Here is a 21535-nt window from a genome sequence, read left to right as displayed (position 1 = left end):
TGGTAGTAGTTGTAATATTGGCAGCGAGTGTGGCAATGATATCATTAATGAATATGGTAGTGATATATAAACGCCACATTAATATAAAATGGAAACGGTAATGGTGAGATTGTAAGAAAAAATTGCAGAATTTGATGTAAATGGTAGTTGAATTACACAAAATTCGCATTTTTTGTGAGCAAATAATTTAAGTTATTAAGTACACATAAATTTGCAGGAATACAATTACAAACCGACACAATTTACAATATTTGCGAAATGGACAGACAAATGTGAAACACAATGGAAATAATAACGACCACAGTACAATAAATATTTTTCAATAAATATACATATAATGTTTCATACACATTTATTTAAAAAAAAGTGGATTTTACGAATAACAATTCATAAAATCGATCAAATGGTCATCGCATAATAAATTATTTTTATTTTTTTGGTATTAGTTGAGATGCGGTGGCACATTATTCAAATTAATTTCGAAAATCATCGCACCAAATATGACATTGTTATTATTTGAATGCATCGTTTGTTTTAAAATTACAAAAATCCGAACAAAGCAGCGTGAAATAAAGTACAAAGAAAAAGAGAAAGAGAGAAAAAACATTTGGGATATAACGATTAGCAATACTGGCTGTCAAATATTGAAAACAATATTGAATGCTTGGAGGAAAAAAAAAATTAAAAAAAAACCATAAAAAAAAAAATTTTAAAAGAACCAAAAAAAAAATAAAAATAAAAAAAGAATGTAAAAAAAATTAAAAAAATTAAAAAAAAAATAAAAAAAAAAAAAAAATTTAATTAAAAAAAATAAAAAAAATTATATTAAATTGATACAATTTGATTGAGTATAAAAATATACAATTTCTGGCACGAGCTTTGAGTAATGGAAACAACGATCAGCCTGGGTGGTTAAAAAAAAGGTCTCGGTCAATACAAACAGAAACTAAAATTGACGACCAATACATTGAAGAGGGTAACACTTTTCACAAAATTGTTAAAATGCTTACAATATAAATTCAATAAATTAAATAAAACCTAAAATAAATAATATAATATAACTAACCTAAAAAATACCTAAAATATAATGAACAAATAATATGTTGAAATATATGCTTTAAAAAACGCTGTTCACTAATGTATGTACAGTAAATGAAATGTACTAACTTTCAACTTAAAATACGTACTATAGCTACCCCCTCGAAATAAAGTCGTAAATAAGGTTTCGAAATTGTGTGTGTAGTTGTTGCTTTGGATTAGTAGAAAAAAATCACTACCAACAATATTTATTTTTTTTCTTTTTTTTTGTTTTTGTTTTGTTTGTTAGTTGGAGAACAATCGAGTTACGAAAACTTTCAATTCAGCAATATAAATAATTCATTTCGAGTAATTGAAAGAAATATATACTAGTTATGTTTATAAAATGTGATTGAAATTTCGGTGCATTCGTATAAGAAAGTAAACGAACAAAACAAACTCAAACTCAAACAACGAAACGAACTAACCGCAAAGTGAAAGTAAACGTAAATAATGAAATAACGGTAAAAATTAAAGTAGTACAAAGCAGTAATCAACAAATTAGCTGGCAACACTTACCGGCTGCAGTGCGTTGCATCACGGGCGATTGCCGTTGTATTTGCGGTTCCGCGGGCGGCTCGAGTATATCACGATACTTGGACACCATTAGCACGGAAATGAAATAGACGATGGCGAGCGAGAGGAACTGCGCTTGCTTCGTTTCCTCCTAGAAAAAGTTGAGTTTTTGTTAAAAAAAAAAAGTAATAATAATAACACCATAATAATGGGTGCATAAAGTAAGGATTGTTTTAAGAAAAAGAGAGCCAGATTTGAAATAAGTCAGCAACTTTAGTATGTTGCTGACACATCATCCATCAATCATACATATTTCTTATCTAGGCATGTGAATGGTATTAGGATGAAATAAATATAACTAAACTGAAGACACATTTTAGAAATAACTTCTCTATGATTTTGGGTTCAAGTACAAAGTCAAATCTACCGAGCAAGTTTGGAAAGGACTCCTAATGCCAAGACCTGTATGTTTTAAGTCGATTACTAGAACTGCAAAATAACATCTCATCAAAGATTTCCGCGAAAAATATCAATCTAACGAGAGGTGTACCTATACGTCATCTATAGTATCTAATGAAAAGTTGAAGATATGAAGTTTCTAAACAGTTTGGTTGCATGGCTAGAAGTAAGTGAGGTTTTGGCTGAGTAGATTGGGTTTGAACGCATTGACTTCACATCTCAACTACAGATACTCATTTACGTTGGCTAGGATTAATAACTATGCGTTATGTTCAAACGAACAGGTGATAATTTTGCGCGAACAAAGAAGTTAGGTTAGGTTATACGGCTGGTCTATGGCTCTATTGTGTTAGGACTGCCAAAAACCAGTCTTTTGTGGAGCCATGAAACTACCATAGTTGTATCTAATGGATCTACAAAGCAGGTTGAATGCGATGCAAGGGCCTGACCTTAAAAACAAAATAAGTTTTTGTGGAGCTATGAACTTCGAGTGAGCTTAGTAGGCCTTGTTTAATGACCAGTTCATGTGTGGCCGTGAGATTCTTTTGAAAAAATTTGTGACAGGCTCAAAACGCTTTGTTGATTTATGAGGGTCTTTTATGGTCAATATATAGGTGCTTAAAGTGTCACGATGGCCCGACGTTCTAATGTATCTCAGTGATATCCCTGCTGGGGTTTGTAACACGGACCGGCGTTCCAAGCTCTCCAAATGCGATCCCTGCTAAGATTTGTAACAGAGACCGGCTTCCTAAGCTCTCCAAGTGAGATCCCTGCTGGGGTTTGTAACAGAGACCGGCTTTCTAAGCTCTCCAAGTGAGATCCCTGCTGGGGTTTGTAACAGGGACCGGCGTTCTAAGCTCTCCAAGTGAGATCCCTGCTAAGGTTTGTAACAGAGACCGGCTTTCTAAACTCTCCAAGTGAGATCCCTGCTAGGGTTTGTAACATGGACCGGCATTCTAAGCTCTCCAAGTGAGATCCCTGCTGGGGTTTGTAACAGAATCAACGTTTAAAACTAATCGAATTCTTATTATTTAATGTCTAACGTTAAATTTAAATGCTCGATGATATTTTCAAAATCATTTTGAACAATCTCTGTAATTTGCCAGAGTTTTCTAATTTACTGCGTTTAAATTACCAAGACATCCATCCATTGCATTTTATCATTAAAGAAAAAATAAATTAAAAATCATCTCTTGCTTACCACATCACGATAGATAACGGCACGCAAGCGATTAACATCCATATCCTGCAGCAGCTTCTCAGGATCCTTGACTGGGGATAATTGACCTGTTATTGACTCAACAATATTCTGAAAATAAAAACAAAGCCATCAAATAAAGCGAGAATGACACAAGCGAACAAAGCAGGGGCAAAATGCCAAACGGCAAGTCATTGAGAAAAAGAAGGAACTGTGAAGAGCTTAACTGCAGCAGAGGTAACGGCAGCGGCAAGGACAGCAGTGGCAGCTGCAATAGCATTTGACAGCAGTCATTGACAGGCAAACGCTGCAACGAAGACTAAGGCATTAGGTACATATATAAACAGTAGTTATAGACGCATTTATGTGCAGGCTTATATGTATATGGATACATATGGTATATATGTATGTGCGTACGTGTAGCAGCGTAGTGCCCATATAAACGACTGTGGAAGTAAGTAAACCACAGCGAAGTGCACCATAAGTGTGGCACTTGAAGGCCATAAAGGCAAGACAAGGATTGCTGTGAGACCGACTGCTGGCGTTGAGAGTCCTCTCACACACACTCATATAAGACGACGCCAGCTGCTGCCAATAGTGCAGCTTATGAAGCTATTACTCTGCTTCTTTCTTTTATGACGCATCTGCAGCGGTGTCCTATTTGTCATTTCACCGCTGTTTATGGAATTTTCATTTATGTTTGAGTGTTAAGCGTTGAATTCCTTTTGACTCACCTTGGGCGACGCTTGTGCGCCACGTATGAGCGCCTGCAGGTGTGCTGCGCCGGGTACATCGCGCGCCATAGCGCCCATATTGTAGCGCGTACGCTCCTTACACTCCAGGCAATTGCGCACGGCACATGTGCACACCAGACGCAAACATTGACGCAATATGCCGCCGCTGGACATGTTCTTCTCCGCCTCCAGTTCACCGAAGTTCAACGAGGTGGCGAAGATTAGCACGTCCGCCATGTTGACGAGACGCTGCAGAAAGGAGACGGCCACCTCAAGCGGCATGCCCTGTGTGGGCTCCAGCACATCCAATTCGGACTGTGGGCGAGAAAAGAAAAGACAGTTTTGAGGTTATATTAAATTTAAACTTCAAACGTAAGATTTCATGCAATCAACTAAAATATTTGCTTCTTCAAGCTTTAATTTTGTGTCCTCGACCTCCACACTCACATTGGGCGATGTGGCACTTGCCAGTAGTGGCAGCAGACCGCCACAAGCGATGATCAAATTGTCCGCTAACTGCGATATCAAATGCACCGTATTCACCACGAATATAGCATTCTCGCTTGAATTTACAAAATCCAAAACACTTTTAGTCGAGTGGCTGCGCCACACTTGTATGTCCGTCTCGAGGGAGAAGAGCACATCGGAGAGCAGGCGCTGATGTATGTATGACCATTTGAATTCCGGTATGCGAAAGGGTGGACGTGTCGGTCCGGGACTGAACATTGGACGTGTGGAGCCAGCTTTTGTACGTTGTTGCTGCTGTTGCTGCTGCGCTTGCTGTTGCTGGTGTGGATGTTTGTTGTCTGTGGAAGGAAATAGAAGTGTAGATAATTTAGATAATGATCTGTTAGAGTGTAGAATATGCTTAGAATAAGTTCTATGACGTTAAATTAAGTCTGTCCGTCAGTGGAAATCCTAAAAGATTTGGCGAGTATTACTTTCTGAAGTCTAAGTAATGTGATTACCCAGTAAGCTGCAACTGGGGTTATAACTTTCCCCGAACAAAAAAGCTCTATGATTTTAGGACTGCTAAGATCCTTAATTTAGCATTTCTATTTAAAGTCGAGCTGACTTGCTAAAACGAACCGTCTATTATGGCAAAGAAAGCGAAATTCAGTTCCTGCTTGATTAACAAAGAATCCTTTCAAATACTGAGAACCTTCGATGAAGAAAATACAACCTCAGCTTGTACAATTAGAACCACCCAGTGGACCAAGCATGCTTGATTATAGATAGGAGTTATCATCTTCATTTCACCAGTTCAGTTAAGTCCGAGTACTTCATATCTATTCAAGGACGACTTTTGCGGCTAATGGTTTCCTAAAGTTTACGGGTTTAGATAATCAGCGTCGACCAATATTCAGACATGCCTTTCTCTTCTACACTTCAGGAACCTCTCATGTGAGCTTTACCACAGGCTTCTGTTTTTCAACATCGGAGGAGAAGTTTATGTAAATTAGATCATAATTTATTAAAGACTGCACCAATTTGGTTTGATACATATTAAAAAAAAATTCCGAGTTCCCTTCTTACGAAGTGGAATAATTTGAGGATACCGTCTTTCCTTCTCAGAATATTCCGAAAATTTAGCGTGTTCGGGAATAAAAAAGAGATGATGAGCATTTTAATAAGATATCGCGAACCTCCTCTCTTTAGTCTTAGTTAAAAAAAAATCGGAAACCTGCCCAAGATAGTAGTGACAATAAGACGCGGCAATCAATCTTTAGCTCTAACAAATCCCATTAAAGTTGAGCTCCCTACTCCAGCGCCAGCTTAATTCATTCAACAATTGCCAACACAAGACTTCCACACTTTTGGTTGCAAATCATTTCTCAATTTTAATATGGCAAACTAAGCTTTCGCCTAATCTCCCGCGTCTCTCCAATACAAACTCGACTCGACCCAATTGCTAAAACGCAATGACAGCTGTAATCAAGGCAGACACAGATGCTGCTGACCAAGTCATGGGAAATACGAAATCTTCGTTGGAGATGAAGAAGCAACCAACGTTGTAATAAAAAAGTAACATCGACAGCTGCTGCTGTCGTGCAACCCCTGACACTTATTTGTCTGCATGAGTGCCGTTAAATCCCAGCTAAGTTTATGTGCGTGCCATTTAATTTTGTGGAAATCATTTGCCGCCCCGAATGTCCGTTCGTGCGCTTTAGGCATGAGTGGAGCGCGTGCTAGTGACTCAGATTTTATTACATTGCAATTGGGGCGAGCGTCAAATTGACAGCTCGGATTTATCTAATTTCTCAGCAAGTTGCGAAAGATTTAGAGGCATTCACCCCAACTCCCAACACTGTACCATTTGATTATCGCTTAGACTTAAATACATTTCTTTTATACATATTTTTTGTGCATACCGGACCATTTACTTCATTTGATTTAACTCCAGTAAGAGCAGACTAACCTCACAAAACACTAGGTAGTGCGGGTGGTTGGTACTTACCGAAATGATTATTCTCTACTTGTGTGCTGGCAGTCGTGTGTTTTGTTTGCCGTTCATCCACTTGCGCCATATCGTCCTGCAGTTCTTCTTGTGTGGCGTGTGTCTCCTCTTCGATCTGCTCGGCCTGCTCTTCCACTGTTTCGACATCCAAATGTTCAACAGCAATGTCATTGGGCTCGTTCTTTGGCGTGGTTTGTGTGGTGGAGTCGACTTCTTTCACCACTGTATGTGTTATGGCTGCTATTGGTTGCTCCGCTGTCACTTCCACTGCTGCCGGTAATGCAAGTGGGTCTGCCGTTTCCGCTTTTAGCTCAACGGTGGACGCTAAAGTTGCCACTGCGTGCTCAACCGTTTCCTCTACTGCATTTACTGTTTGCTCCAACAAATCATTCACCACTGTTTGCACAATGTCTGTGATATTTTCCTTTGTAGCGCTCACTTGTGCTTCACAAGCTTCTTCAGTATGTGTGTCTACCTGTGCCGCTGTTATCACTGTATCAGCTTTGTCTAAGGCGGTTGTGAGAACATCTTCCACGATTTCCTTGGCAGCCTCAGAGACAGCTGCTTCACTGACATCATTCTTCGCTTCTTCTACAATTTCATTGTTGTTGGTCTCTTTGCGCGCCTCATCTTCGGCAACACTCGCATCGACCACTTTGTCTATCAATTTATCGACTATGTCCTTCACCATTGTCTCAACAATGATGTTTTCATTGTCTACCGCAGACGGCTCGGTTAATCCGAGCAAATTTTCTTCGGTCATGGACGCGCTGGACACCGTTGTTTCGGGACTAAGTGATGAGATCTCCTCGGTAGTCTCTACTGTGGTCGAAAGCGATGAACTTACATCCATTAGTTCGTGTTCATGCTCTTTGGCAACAACGATTGCCAACTTCGAGGTTTTGTGCTCGTCGTTGCTGGGCTCGGCAGTATTTGTGTTGTTGTTATTTATGGTATTTTCATCGGTTTTGTTGTCTTCAGTCTTTTGTTGCGTCTCAATAACGTCAGACGCTTGAGTGAGTAAATCCGTGACGGCATTGTTTGCATTTTCGTTGATCTCACTGTTCGCATTTGTTTCATTGATATCGGCCGTATTGTTATTGTTGCTGTTTGTTGTAGTTTTGAGCTCGTCAGCATTGTTGTTCAGCAAGTTCTTTGTGTTCAACAAAGACACATTGTCCTCATCGGTTGCAGTTTGCTCTGTGGACGGTTCTTTCGCCGCATGCTTCTTCTCATTCTTGAGCACGCCTTGCACTACCTCATTGACTGCTAACTCAATTTCTTCATCCTTCAAAACGGAGGATGCTTCTTGCATTTCATCGGCTACTATTTTGCAGTTTTGTAGCGCCTTTTCAGAGTTTTGTAGCACTTGTTGTACGAGTTCTTCATCGGCAGTGGCACCGGCCGCCAACTTGGCGGTGGCCAACTCGATTTCTTCGAGATCCTCTGCCTTGAGGTTAAGTGTTTGTGACAATGCTTCTTGACCGCCGCTTGTGGTTGACTTCGCGGGTGTGCTACTTGCGCTTGCGCCCGTCGAAGAGCAGGAGGCGCTGCCATTGCAAGTCACTGCAACGGCCGGTGACTCAACGATGCTGGTGACTATCACTTCCGATTTAATGTGTTCATTGTAAACATCGGATATGTTGGAAATTTTCGATTTGGTCAAGTCTTCGCTTGACACCGTCTTCTTCGTCAATTCTTCGTCGGCCGCTTTTTCGTCCGACGTGCAGACACAGTTCGCGGGCTCATTGATATCGGCAGTTGTATTCAACTCTTGTGTGGTGGACTCAACTTCTTCGCTCTCTTCTACTTCCTCCTCTACGGGTGGGACATCTTCGAGTGAACCTACCGATTCTTCATCTTTAACTGGCAGCTCTTGTATTGTAGCTGCTGGCAACGCCTCGTGTCGTTGCTGCCGATGATGCATATGCGTATGCTCCAGCTGCTGTTGCTGTTGGTGTTGGTGGTGCTGATGATGTTGCTGCTGCTGTTGCTCTTCACGCTCCCAACCACTGATCGTACTGATGGGACGCGCTTGTCGCAATGCGGGATCGGTTATGTTGTCTGTGCGTTGTCGTTCATAGTGTTCGTACATTTGCGCGAACTGCAATTTAAATTCTTCGTATGAGACCTTCGAGTGCACTATGGCCAGTGTGTCGACCCACACACGCCAACCGCCGTACTCATGCTTGATCGCATGATGCAACAACATACGGAAGAGCGAGTATACCATATCGGAGATTTTCTGCTCTTCGGTATTCTTCGGATGTATGTAGGCCATAGCTATGAGCCATTCTTGCCACACGGACATCTGAAGTACGGTGCGTCGGTTTTCGCGATTGCTATTGCACAGCAGTGTCATGTCGGAGAGGAAGAGCTTCTTCACCTCGATCAGCGATTCGGTTTGTTTGGATTGACGTATGAGCGTAGCGACGACCTTAAGGATCACTGAAAGAGAGAGAGAGAGAGAGGGATATAGTGTGATATTAGTTACAGTTATATTGAGATGAGGTTATGGATTTAATCAGGAAAATACCATTCTCAAAGCTTTCTAATATTAATTACTGCCATAAAATATTTTTGTTCAGTATAAACATTTTATTTGAGAACTATGTTTGGTCTTTAGTAGGTAAGTTCAGATAAAGCCTTCAGAGAATCTGGAGCCCATTAAGGAATTATTTATCTATCAATATTTTTGGAGTGAAGTCGATCTAAGGTCTTTAGTAGGAAGATTCAGTTGAACCCTTCAGAGAATCTGGAGCCAATATCAATATTTTTGTAGTCAAGTGGATTTAAGGACCTTAATAGATAGGTTCAGAAAGAGTATTCAGAGAATTTGAAGCGCAAAAAGTAATTCTTTATGTATCAACATTGTTGGAGTGGAGTGGATCTAAGGTCCTTAATAATTAAGTTCGGATAAAGCCTTCAGAAAATCTGGAGCCCGAAAAGGAGTTCTTTATGTGTCAATATTTTCGGAGTGGATCTAAGCGTTTTAAGGATTCAAATTTAATTTGGACTGAACCCAACTTGTCGGGGCCGGACCATTTAAAATAATAACTGACTATGACAGAGGGGTGTCCGATTACATTATATAGGGGAACTTGAATTAAGTTTCTTGCTTCCTTCTTGTTAAAAACAAAAAAAAATTTAAGTTCCGTGGTGTTTCTTTTCTAATGTTTCTTATTAGCTGATAGGTAGCCAAATAGTAGGCTGCTGTGCAATCTTCCTAAAAAATAAGACGATCTTCTTAAACTGATGGTAAAAAAATTAATTTTTGCATTTCGTTTGGAATTCATTAAGAAGCAAACAGTCTTTTTGTTTTTACTGAAATCTAATATCGGTTTTTATAAGATAGTTTTCCGCGATTTGAGATCATAGCTGTTTTGGGGCGAGTCCTCATAAGCTTTCGTTATTCTTCTCTTCTCATATAACCTATTTTATATTCATTGGCATTCTTTGTGATTTACCAACCATACACAAAAGACCATATATCCTTACGGACCTCGAAATTTCTTGTCTTCCCAGCGCTTCCTATGTTACTCCTCCTAACTATGAGAGTAAAGATTTCGTCACTTCGTTTCAAAATGTCCTATATAGAGCCTCCTACCTTCATGTACTATATGTAAGTAGAATCTCGTCTCTTTTATATGTCTTCATTTTGAAACTGCTATGAACTATCTAACATTTTATTCCCCACGGACTTTTACTCGGAAGGTTAAAGCTCATATCTATGCAATTTTAATCAACAGCATCCTTGTTCCTTTCTCCCTTTAAGGATCTCCCACAACAGGTTCCGCTTGTGCTCTTGCAACTTTCTTCAGCCAACCCATTTTTAATCTAGCTAAAATGCTCACCGATTTATTGCAGCTTAACTGTAATAATATCTCTCTTAATTTTCATTTATGCGCAGATACACTCATATGCGCATAATTCTGTTTTACTATCTTTGTGCATATATGTATGTAGCTCTTCTTGTCCTGCATGAAACATTCATATCGCTAATCCTAAATAAAGGTTTTAGTGCACTAGTTTTTACTTACGTAAGTTTAATACAGTGGTACACATGTGTGGCAAAATAATGTTATATATACATATGTATGTACGCATTACATTCCCTTTAGGAATTATCAGAATAAATGCGCCCACAACACCAACTGAGATAACTTGGAGCTCTTGATTACTCTTCTAAGTTTTGCCTCATTGAACTTGCATTACAAGTATATTCTAGAAATTTTCTAGATGACTGTTTTTTTTAAAAACGAATAAAAAGTTTGTAGTTCAATAGAATTCGAAACTTATCGCCTTTGTTAAAAAAAAATTTTGAAAACTTTGTGAATATTTCTAGAAAACGACAGGAGTCATTATTCAAAGGTAGATTTCAATTCCAGTCCGGATGAAGTAAAAAAATAGCACTTCGTTTTATAAATAATTTCAGATTTCTAAGGAAAGTGAAAGCATCACATGGAATTTAAGATGTGGTTATATGTATGAAAAGTACCAAATTTGGTTGAAATTGGTCGAGGAGTTCCCGAGATATGAATTTTCACCTAAAAATGTGCAGTGACACGCCCAGTGTTCACAATTTTGATATCGGCTTCTAATTTTTATGTAATCTCGGATTGAAAGTTTTGTGTCTCTGACATATATATGTATTTATTAAGTTATCGCACTTTTCCTATAACCATTATATGGAAAGTGGGCGGAGCTATAATCAGCTTTCAACCATTTTTACATCTTCGAAGAGGATGCTAAACAGATTTGTTCTTAGCAAGTTTTGTTGATGTAGCTTAAGTGAGTTGGAAGATATAAAATGGAGGTCCACTCCATTTTTGTTATGATAATCACTTGTGTCCCTCACCACTATAACCCTCTACACCAAATTACGGTTTAGTTTCTTTATTTTTAGCTTACTTATAGACTGCTTCAATGTACTTTACTTCTAAAGTTTTGGAAAAGGAATGAAAGTTTCTAAATTATAATATACAGTTGAAACTCTGAGGAATTTAGAAACTCTTAGCTTCCATATTCGACAGTATTGTGGAACACTTTTAGGACCATATATTGGCTATGTTTCTTAGAAAACCCTACTCTAACTAACTAAAAATATATTCAAGCCAGTTTTTAATGAAGAGTTCGTAACAACCAGATCACTACCAGTTAAGTACCGGTTATCTACAATAAGCTATAAGTAAATTTTCCTACAAGACTTACTACGCTTTCCATACACAATTATATACTAAATTTAGTAAACTTTTATAGATAGTATGTATTACATAACTTTATATACTCACTTGGATTCTCCAAACGATAGTGACTCTCCGGCTCTGGATGTCTGGTATATAGAATTTGTTGTGATATATGTTCGGTCATAATTTCGTAGAGGACATTATACGTTGGCAGGGAAAGCGACTCCTCGTAGAGTAATAAACGTTCCGCTAATAGTGTGTATAAGTTGTGCGGCGACATAACGTCATATTTTCGTCTATTAGTGGCAGCAACAGCAGATGGCGAACACGTTAGTGGCATCAGTCGGTGAAATGAAGACAAAGTTTGTTGCCGCACAGCGATGCGAAATAGAAACGCAGTAAGAAAGGAAGAAGAAGAAAGAAAAGTTTAAGTTTGAGAAGGTAAATAAGTCGTTTAATAAATTGCATTGCAAAGTAATATTTTATATGCCACCAGCCAGATGGCTGGTTGAGAGAGCGGAGCACAGTTATGTTATGTACTCGTACAGTTGGGAAGCAACTGAATTGTGCGCATATTAGGGGTGTTCTGCTTAATTGTTTTGTGAAATAAAATTATATTATTTTATTAAATGAATAAAAATACATAATATCTTATACAAAAGAATTAATATTAAAAAAAATACTTTTAGAATTAATTTTTTTTAGTATTGATTATTTTGTAAATAGTATTTTTCAAACCACTTTTTTTTAGAAAAAAAATATTTTTTATACTTAGAAATAAAATATTTTTTAGAGCTTGTTTTTTCAAAAAAAAAAAAAATGCATAATTTAGGACACCCTTAATGTTCTATGTGCGGATATTTTTTTTTGTTTGCAATAAAAATAAATAATATTTTATAAAAAATAATCAATACTAAAAAAAATATTTTATAGAAATAAAATTTATTTTAGAAATAGAAACAAAATATTTTTTTTATAAAAAAAATATTATTTATTTTTAAACCACCTTTTTGTTAGAAAACAATATTTTTTTGAATTTGTTTTTTGGTTTTTAATATAAAATGCATAATTTGGGACACCCTTAATGTTCGACGTGCGGATCCTTTCTTTTGCAATAAAAAATAGTAATATTTTATAAAAAATAATTAATATAAAAAAAAAATATTTTTTTAGAAATAATATGAATGTATTTTAGAAATAGAAACAAAATATTTTTTTTTAGAAATATATATTTTTTTAATATTAACTATTTTTTTAATATTATGTTTTTTTTCAATCCACTTTTTTTACGAAAAAAATGTTTTTTATACTTAACTTATAAAAAATTCGTAATTTAGAACACCCCTAAGCGTACTATGTGCGCGTCATTTCGCGCATTTACTTACTTGTGTGTGCTGCGTGATAAAAAGAATCCAAGCAATTTCAATGCTTGTAAGCGTATCAATTGACTTTCAGCAGCCAATAATTTGAAAATGCTACGAACGCCATGTTTCACATCGAAAGCAGGTACCATGGAGCTGGGATGCTCGGACATAAGCGAAATTAACATTTGCAGAACGTCATGAAGATTCTCATCCTGCGGCAGAGGAGGAGCAAAGATTTAATATGTTATAAGAAATTTAAGTTTTTGTTATAAATGTGGGGGGTTTGAGCTGCTTCGAATTCGACTTACCTCATGCATGGTCGTCAAATAGTTCAAAATGCTTTGCAATTCATCCTCTTTGACGCCATTGCCGATCATAATCAATTGTTTCAAAAACAATAAAATGTAAGCGCGTATCGCTAGTATATCCTTTTGTGCTGGACGTGGACCATCTGGTGAAAAAAACAAAATGTAGATTTTTTTTAATATTTAAACTAAAATTGAGGAATTAGTTTGGGGACTTTACAAGATTTTGCATTCAAATATATACATTATATGTATGTATATGTTTCATTTCATTCTTTTTAGTGACCCTAGTTTCGTGATCTATAGTTTCATTAATCTAAACTATAAAAGTTACTCAGCAATCATAGCTCTAACTTATATAAAGGTTACTTAATCTAAACTGGGTTAAGCGCTAAAATATAAGGTAGAGTTAGACATGGATTGCTCAATATACGGTTAGCCTCAATTCATCATTTGAGATAAGTGATATGTTATCGAAGAACGGAATGTATGCCTACAATTTTTAAGAAATATCTACTGATTGCCTTTAAATTTGATATACTCGATGCGAAGTTTTTCGAAAGTGTTGGCTCCTTGGTGGGAATAACGAAGATCCGTGTGTATTTCTGACAGGCGAAAGCTCATAAAAATTCCACAACGAATCAGAGGTGTCCTTAATTGAGTAAGCCTAACTAAGGGTACGATAGAAGTCATAAAAAAGGTTCGAAATTTAAAAATTTTGTCAGTATCGGAAATTTCGAAAGTTAGCTTATTGTTGCAGCGACTTTTATAATATAAAAAGTGAAAATGCGTTTATAGAACGTACGGATGTAAGCGAAACTACAAATTATTACTACTAGAAGACTCTTCTGAATACTAATGTTTTAATTAGCTTGAAGGGATGGCTCTGAAATCTCAAGCTTTCTGATGATACCAATAAAATATATGGAAAAATATTTGAAGAATGGCCTCAGAATGGGCCGTTACCCAAGAATCTACATTTTAGTTTAAAAATTCGAAATGATTATAAAACTACTTGAGGACTCTTCTGTATACTAAGTGGTCTGAATACTAAAATGGACTTAAAGAGATGACTCGGAAATCTCAAGTTTCTTAAGAGTACAATATAATTTATTGTAGAACGCCACTAGAAAGAACGGACATCCGGGAATCTGCAAAAAATGAGGAATTCGAAATGAATATAAAAGTACTTGAAGACTCTTCTGGATACTAATGAAGTCTAACTAGAAGAGTGAACTCCAAAGAGAGAGAATTTACTAATTATGTAGAGTTTAAAATTAGTATAGAACTACTTAAAGACTCCTCTGAGTAGCAATGGAGTCGTACTAGAGATGACTCCGAAATCTCAAGTTTTTTGAAGAAAAAATTTGGAAAAATATTTGAAGAATGCTCCCAGAATTGACGGATATTCGAGCATCTACAAATATTGTGTAATTTGAAATTATTTTGGAATTTGAAGACTCTTTTGAATTTTTATGTGGTCCTTGTGATTCTTACAAATAGTATATTTTGGGTTAAACTGGTTCTATAAAACAGATTTCTCATTCTTTTGCAATGAACGCATACTTTCACTCCTCTTCTCCACCACTTTTCACACTCACCCAATCCCTTTGGTATGATGCCACTCTTCGTACGCGGATTCACAACCCAATAGTAGTATTTCAGTGTGTGCACTGTCTGCAGTACGGTGCTAACACGTCGCACATTGCTGTAGATTTGCGTATCGCTGAGGAATTCCGTTGCCAAGTAGGAGTACAGGCGCGCCTGCACATTGGCTGGCGTGTAGATCCACAGCGCTGGATTGAAGAGCACATGATCGAGCAGCTGCCACGTCAGAAATGAGAAACAGAACAGCTGCAACACATCGAGAGAGCGCATATTACAATACTGTTAGTCACACTTAAAACTACTGAAACTGAAGCTCAGTAATAAGAACACTCAAACGGTGTATGCTCCAAACAATACAAATACATTTTTTAAAAATATATAATAGTAGTTGTATGAATATAAATTATTTATACAAAAATTGATTAGAAAATTGAGTTATACATACATGTAAAGGATGTTTTGTTTTTGATTTGGTTGTTGTTTATTATTATTGGTTTGATGCACAAAACAACGTACGAACGCAACGACATTACGATTGGGTAGTATAGTAAGGTTTTTTGGTTTTGTTATTGTTTTTTACATATTGGTTGGGAAACGAAATATCACAAGGCAGGGTAACGCAACGCAAACGGCATTCCAGAATTTGTTTTTGTTTTTTTTTTTTGTATTAAGTTTTCAATTTAAATATAAATCGTTTTCAACGCATGCAGCAAACAGCATTCACAAATGAAAATTCATTTTAAAATATGAAAAAGAAAAATATAAAAAAATATTTATGTAAATATATCGTTTGATGTATGATTATTGTTACAATGTTCATTAAATTATGACTAATTAAGTAGAGATCGTAAACAATGAGGTTATGTTGAACATAATTATGAGACTTCTAATTTAATACTTTCTACTTATGTACATATTGGTATATTGATTATATAATGATCTAACTATATAGAAAATAGTATAATTCTAAGCCTTTTGCTAACCTTTAGTACTGCTTAGCATATACATTAAAATAACTATAGAATCTATTTATTATAATTATTAAGAGTAAATGAACTAGAGCGAGTTGAATTTGATCAGATGTATGTACTACTGTGGGCAAAAACTAGTAAGACTTTTTAATTTAAATTGCGCGCGAAAACCCATTCGACGAAATCTTTTTTTATGTTGGTATGAATGTCAGTGACATAAGTATCAATTGTCACATCAAAATAATCATTGGTGTATATTATACGTTTTTCTATCTGAAGTACAAAAAGCGCATTCGCCGATTTTTACGATGAGCGAACATATTCAACAAAGAAGTTCCTTTAGTTTGAGTTTGAGTGCGGAATCAAATTTCTGGTGCAGATACGTTCAGATTGTTGGAAAAGGCTTTCAGTGATAATTGTTTGTAGGGAGCAAGTTTTTGGTACAAATTATTCAGGATGCCCAGGAACGGCCATCAACATCAACTATTGGTCTACACGTCAATAAAAGAGAATGCTATAAGAACTGTGGAAGAAGCTCACAGAGCATGAAGTGACCTCAGACGAGTTTTCTAATTCCGTCCTGAACGTACGGTGACGATCAGAGCACAAATGTGACTACACGCGGGAGGCTTTAAACTTGCCACTGAAAAATTCGAGCTGATATAGCTGACAAAGAAGCATTTTCCGATTATAGTAGATAGGAAGGCAATAAACGGGGCTCTAAAAATACAAGAGGAAATCCAACACGCGGGAAAAAATGTCCAAAATAACTTTCCAACTTGGCAGGCTGAAGGACAACATTAGAGGATCAACACAGGATAAAATGTAGCTACTAATGTCGCCCAAGTTGAATGTCTTGCTACCGAACAGAATTATGGACGGGATTATTAAGGAAAAGTAGAAAACATAAAATCCTAGAAAAAGTGTATCGCACAGCTGCTCTAAGGAAGGTTTTGGTATACTACACAGTTTTAGACCACGCTGCATCGGTAATAAGCAGAAGCACGTATCGTTGGGTGCAGGAACGTCATGGTAAAAGGGCGGGTAGTATAATTAGACACATAAAAGAGTGATCCAACAGGAAACATGGAGATGTGGATTCTTATGCTACACAGATGATATACGAGCGCGGATATTTTAGAAAAAGGAAAAGTCAAAGACCCGCTTTTATATACAACGGAGTCTTCGAGGATGACGCTGAACATATGTACATTCTTCAAGTACGTACGCTGGGAAGAACAGCTGCACTTTGGTCAGCCCTTTGAATGCGGGCAACGTCACAACTGTACTGCTCCAAACGAGGAAAAATGGCAAAATGTGAAAATTATATAAAAAATGTACTACGGATAAAAACACGGGACCTGTACATAGGAAATGATGGAAAATATGGATCGTCACCCTGAATTAATGCCAAAGTGGTCCCAGTGCCTGCGCTAAAGGAGAGCTTCTTAATGACTATCTGAGCCAAAGTATCGGTAAAGACTAAGATTTTCTTACATAACGGCGCAACTAGCTGGATTCGAAGACGAAAGTTGGCTGAAAATAACAAATTTATCGTAAAAACGACTGAAGTAGAAGTGGCTAGATAAAATCTAGTACTAAATTGGCAATTGCAACCGACTAGAAAGATATTTTGTTATAGTTAGAGCGGATCATTAACCTAAAATTTTTTTACTCAGCTGGAAAAAGACCAAAGCAATTGCCAACCAGAGCACTAGAAGATGCGCAGTCAAAGTATATTGTCTATTTATGTTCCACTGGATTATAGGGATGGTAAAGTTGTTTTTTAGAAATAATATAAATGTTAAACTATTTATTCAGTTAATTTAATTACATAAGTCATACTTATATTTCGTGAAATCGCTCACACTAACTCAAATATTGTTTGTATGTATATTAGGGTGAGCCAAAAACGAAACTAGTATGGGATTTAGGTGATAAAATTAAACAACGCTCTAAAAGATAAGGATTTTTTCTACTTTCTCCAAAGATTTTAAATTATACAAATATTTGTTTTGAAAAACAAAAATTCTGCAGCAGAGCTTTTCTGAAATTGTATGCTCTACAAGAATCCTCGGTGAAATGTTTTATCTGTCTGTCTAGCAGAAATACTTATTTCTCTGTATAAAGTTAAAATTTAAACCATAATTTCGACATCGTTTTTTTTTTTTGCTCACCCTAACGTGTATGTTTGTATGAAATTATATTCATAAATGGCGAATTTTGAATTTTCCGCAATTATTTAAAGATCAAAATTCATATTTCGCGTTGCACTTGCAACCGCAGTCGCGCGCCGCACAGCTGCAGGACATGCGAATGTCCTTCGCAATCTGCCAATATATGAACGGTTTTGCTGCCAGTTATGAGAATTTTGTGGAAAAGTGTAATTTTTGCGGGTACCATTGTTGTTACTGTTGTACGCTTAATTGTGTCTACTGGCAGTGATCGCTGTCGACAGTCATTAAATTTTACTGGGCGTGGGTGTGTGTGTGCGAGCTGTTAATTTTTTATTTCCATTTCGTGAAGGAAGCATAAATTTTGAGCAGTAAATGCATAAATCCGAAGAATTCATGAGCGAAATGCAGAGCATGCTATTTTCAAGTACAAGTGGTGTATATGTGTGTGTGCAGCAATATGAAATTGCAAATAAAGCTGTTTGCATGTAAATTTGCGCTTGTGTAAGTGCATATAATGGCGGCCAGCAGATAAAATTCGAATGAGCTGCAGTGGTCAATGGATTGCACGAGCGCACGAAGCGGGAAAAGTTTCGCAATTAAAAACGCGTTAAGCGTTGCACAACCGAAATATATTTGTATACACGCATACATGCATATTTACACGAATACATCCAAAGGCAAGTAGTAATAAAGCACTGAAATGAGAATAAAATGAAAACAAGCGCAAAAAATATTAATATGCGCAAATCTGCAAGCGCGCAGCAACAGAAACAACAACAGCAGTAGCAACAATAACAAATTGCTACCAGTGCTGCCATAATTCAGCACTTTACGCGCCACTTTCCCGTTCAACGCCGCCAAAAGCTGAGTTGTGTTGACACAAATGAAATTTATGAAACTTCGCCAGCGAGCAAAATGCGCCAACGACGCGTGGCAGGGCTGTGTGGTGCAAGCGTACTCGTGCTGGCGTGCTGCACTCATGCAGCAAGGCGTCGGAGCGCGCAAGCGGCCAAGTTACAGCGCATATTGAGCTGTGTTCCAATAATTACTAACCGACATAATACTAAAGAAGAAGAAGAACAAAAAGCAACAGAAAATAAAGCGCGCCGAAAAACGGTAAACTTAACGTCGAAATGGGAATTGATAAAAAAAACAACAAAAATTGCAACTACGATCGCTTCTGCAACAACAACAGTGTGGCATTGTATGTGCCGCCGGTTGACAGTGATGTGGCAGGACAGTATCGCTCCTTGCAACATTGTCGATATTAACGTCAAAGTCGGCAGATAACTCATTAAACAACCGATAGTCGCCGTGCTAAGTTGAAGGGTTGTGGAAACGGTAGTGGCGGCTAACGAAGGATACGTATTTGCATTGAAAAATTATCGCTATAATTACAACGGACATTGGCCGCGCGCTTGTAAGTGACGGCCGTGGTAAGAACTCCGTGATTACGCGCGCATAAATGAGGGATAAATGTGCGGTGAAAATAATTATTGGTTTGCATAATTTGTTGCACGGTTGATTTGAGAGTCTGTCTCGATTAACGAAGGCGCGGAAAAGAGGAAAAAAAGTAGCTTTTATGACACTTAAATTTTTAAGTCTTAAAAGAAGTTTTTTACATTCTGAAAAGTTGGATTTAGTTATAACCAAGAACACTGAAAATGGCACATTTAAAGCTTTATAGCAAGATGTGAGCTCCACGGAGGGTTGAAAATACTAACATCTTGAAATTATATTGTCCAAAAGCTCATTTTACTACAGTTCTGAAACACTTTTTCAATCGAGTGAAAATCTTGGCCTAAAATTTTCCTCTGAAAAGTTTGGTTCTAGTGCGGATGTGTCTTATAAGAGATTGTTTTTAAAATTCGGTACCCGATAATTCTATTCTCTATTCCACCATAAATTTCAATGGAAAACTGGTTCGAACTTTTAACTACGAGCGACCCCTGCCGCTTTGTTGTTCTTCAGGCGGGTATTCGAACATCCGCGTTGTCGGGCAAAGAAACATCTATTCCATCGTCAACGATTGAGGAATCGGGTTCGGCATCTCCCGATGTTACACTTTCACTGCCGTTCAGCATGCTGGAGAAGTGTTCCCTCCATAATTTCAGTATGCTCTGAACTTCAGTCACCAGATCTCCTTTTTGGTCTCTGCAAGAGTTTCCTCCAGTCTTGAAACCTGTCCGCTTTCCTTCCACAGCGACACGAAAGTCCTCATCGTACCAGCCGTTCTTACGACCTTTCCGAAAACTAATGATTTCGATTGCAACTGTACGTAAGGAGTTGAAATGTTGTTCCGCGTTGTTCAACAACAAATTAACTTGATCGTATCTGATTCGACCTCTGTTTTTTCGACTCCTTCTTTCGACTTCTCCAATGTAATTATTTTTTACTTTACTATGCAACTCAGAACTCGAACTTGCTGATTTTACTTTGGATAGGCAATCCGGCGGTGAAGAACTCGGGGATCCGCTTTGCTCGGATTGCTTACTGGTGAGCTTGTTAGGTTTTAGGCTCATGAGTAGTTCCTCTAACTGAGAAAACCATAACCGATTTTTGATTGCGATTCTAACTGAATTAAGTCTGCCTAGTTCAAATGGTGTTAGGGAGTATGTTATTTATGACTTTCATTGTATGAATTTCGATAATGAATACGAAGCAGATGGAAGGGGTTTTCAACAGATTTCTTTGATTTCAATATTGTCTTCGAATTACTTTTCTGGCATTTATTCGACAAATGAAGTATTTTTCGAAACTGATGATAGTGTTCATCATGTTCATCTTCGATTTATATTTTAAGAAGTATGAAAGGTCTTGAAAGTATATGATCTAAGGCGAACCTACGGATATTCTTAGAATACACAAAGCAATAAACTACCTAGCCGTAAGACTGGACCCCAGACTAATCTTCTGGGTACAAATCCATCACGCCGCAGGAAAGGCAGCGAAAATCACCTCCCAACTTAGCAGACTAATGGCCCGCAGAGGGGTCCCCAGCCAAAGAAAGACAAAGCTCATAATGTCGACGGCGATCAGCGTCCTGTTATACGGAGCTGAGATCTGGGCAGATATGCCTAAAAAAAACCGGCGCAAGCCCTTAGGGTTGCATCAACCTACCGAACATTATCAGCCAATGCATTATTATGTAGTAATAGGCGGTAATGTCCCAATTAATCTTCTGGCAAACGAAAAGAAAAAGCTGTGGGAGCTAAAGAAAACATTCGAAAACAACAAGAGCGTAATTGGCCGAATAGAGAAAGACAAAATACTGGCATGGCAACGAAGATGGGAGAATGAGAGACGCGGCAGTTGGACGGACAGACTAATAAAGGATCTAAACTTATGGATTAGCCGTAAATTCGACTTTTACACAACTCAGCTGTTATTCGGTCACGGATACTTCAAAATCAACCTCCACAGAATGGAAAAAGTCGAAGAAGTCGAAGTCGCCATGCCTATACGACGTTACTTTCATGTGA

At 37.4% G+C, this 21535-nt stretch overlaps 1 protein-coding gene across 16 annotated transcripts in view; it reads right to left on the bottom strand.

Moving 5' to 3' along the window:
- Window positions 1–21535, bottom strand: part of LOC126759799 (neurobeachin) — a 624909-nt gene that overhangs the window by 42304 nt on the left and 561070 nt on the right. For 11 of the 16 annotated variants that reach the window (XM_050474910.1, XM_050474912.1, XM_050474911.1 and 8 more), the window contains 9 exons: window positions 14899–15151; window positions 13301–13443; window positions 13014–13204; window positions 11734–11924; window positions 6443–8890; window positions 4432–4790; window positions 3985–4299; window positions 3254–3361; window positions 1597–1744 (listed from right to left, as the gene is read on the bottom strand). In XM_050474910.1, the coding sequence (XP_050330867.1) occupies window positions 1597–1744; window positions 3254–3361; window positions 3985–4299; window positions 4432–4790; window positions 6443–8890; window positions 11734–11924; window positions 13014–13204; window positions 13301–13443; window positions 14899–15151 (4156 nt within the window). The remainder of the gene's footprint in view (window positions 1–1596; window positions 1745–3253; window positions 3362–3984; window positions 4300–4431; window positions 4791–6442; window positions 8891–11733; window positions 11925–13013; window positions 13205–13300; window positions 13444–14898; window positions 15152–21535) is intronic. The other 5 variants (XM_050474907.1, XM_050474909.1, XM_050474919.1 and 2 more) reach the window with 1 other exon arrangement.

This window comes from Bactrocera neohumeralis, chromosome 5 (genome assembly GCF_024586455.1).
Source record: "Bactrocera neohumeralis isolate Rockhampton chromosome 5, APGP_CSIRO_Bneo_wtdbg2-racon-allhic-juicebox.fasta_v2, whole genome shotgun sequence".
Lineage (NCBI taxonomy): Eukaryota > Metazoa > Arthropoda > Insecta > Diptera > Tephritidae > Bactrocera > Bactrocera neohumeralis.
The sequence above is the reverse complement of the archived record's forward strand: the minus strand, read 5'-3'. Positions and strand labels throughout refer to the sequence as shown.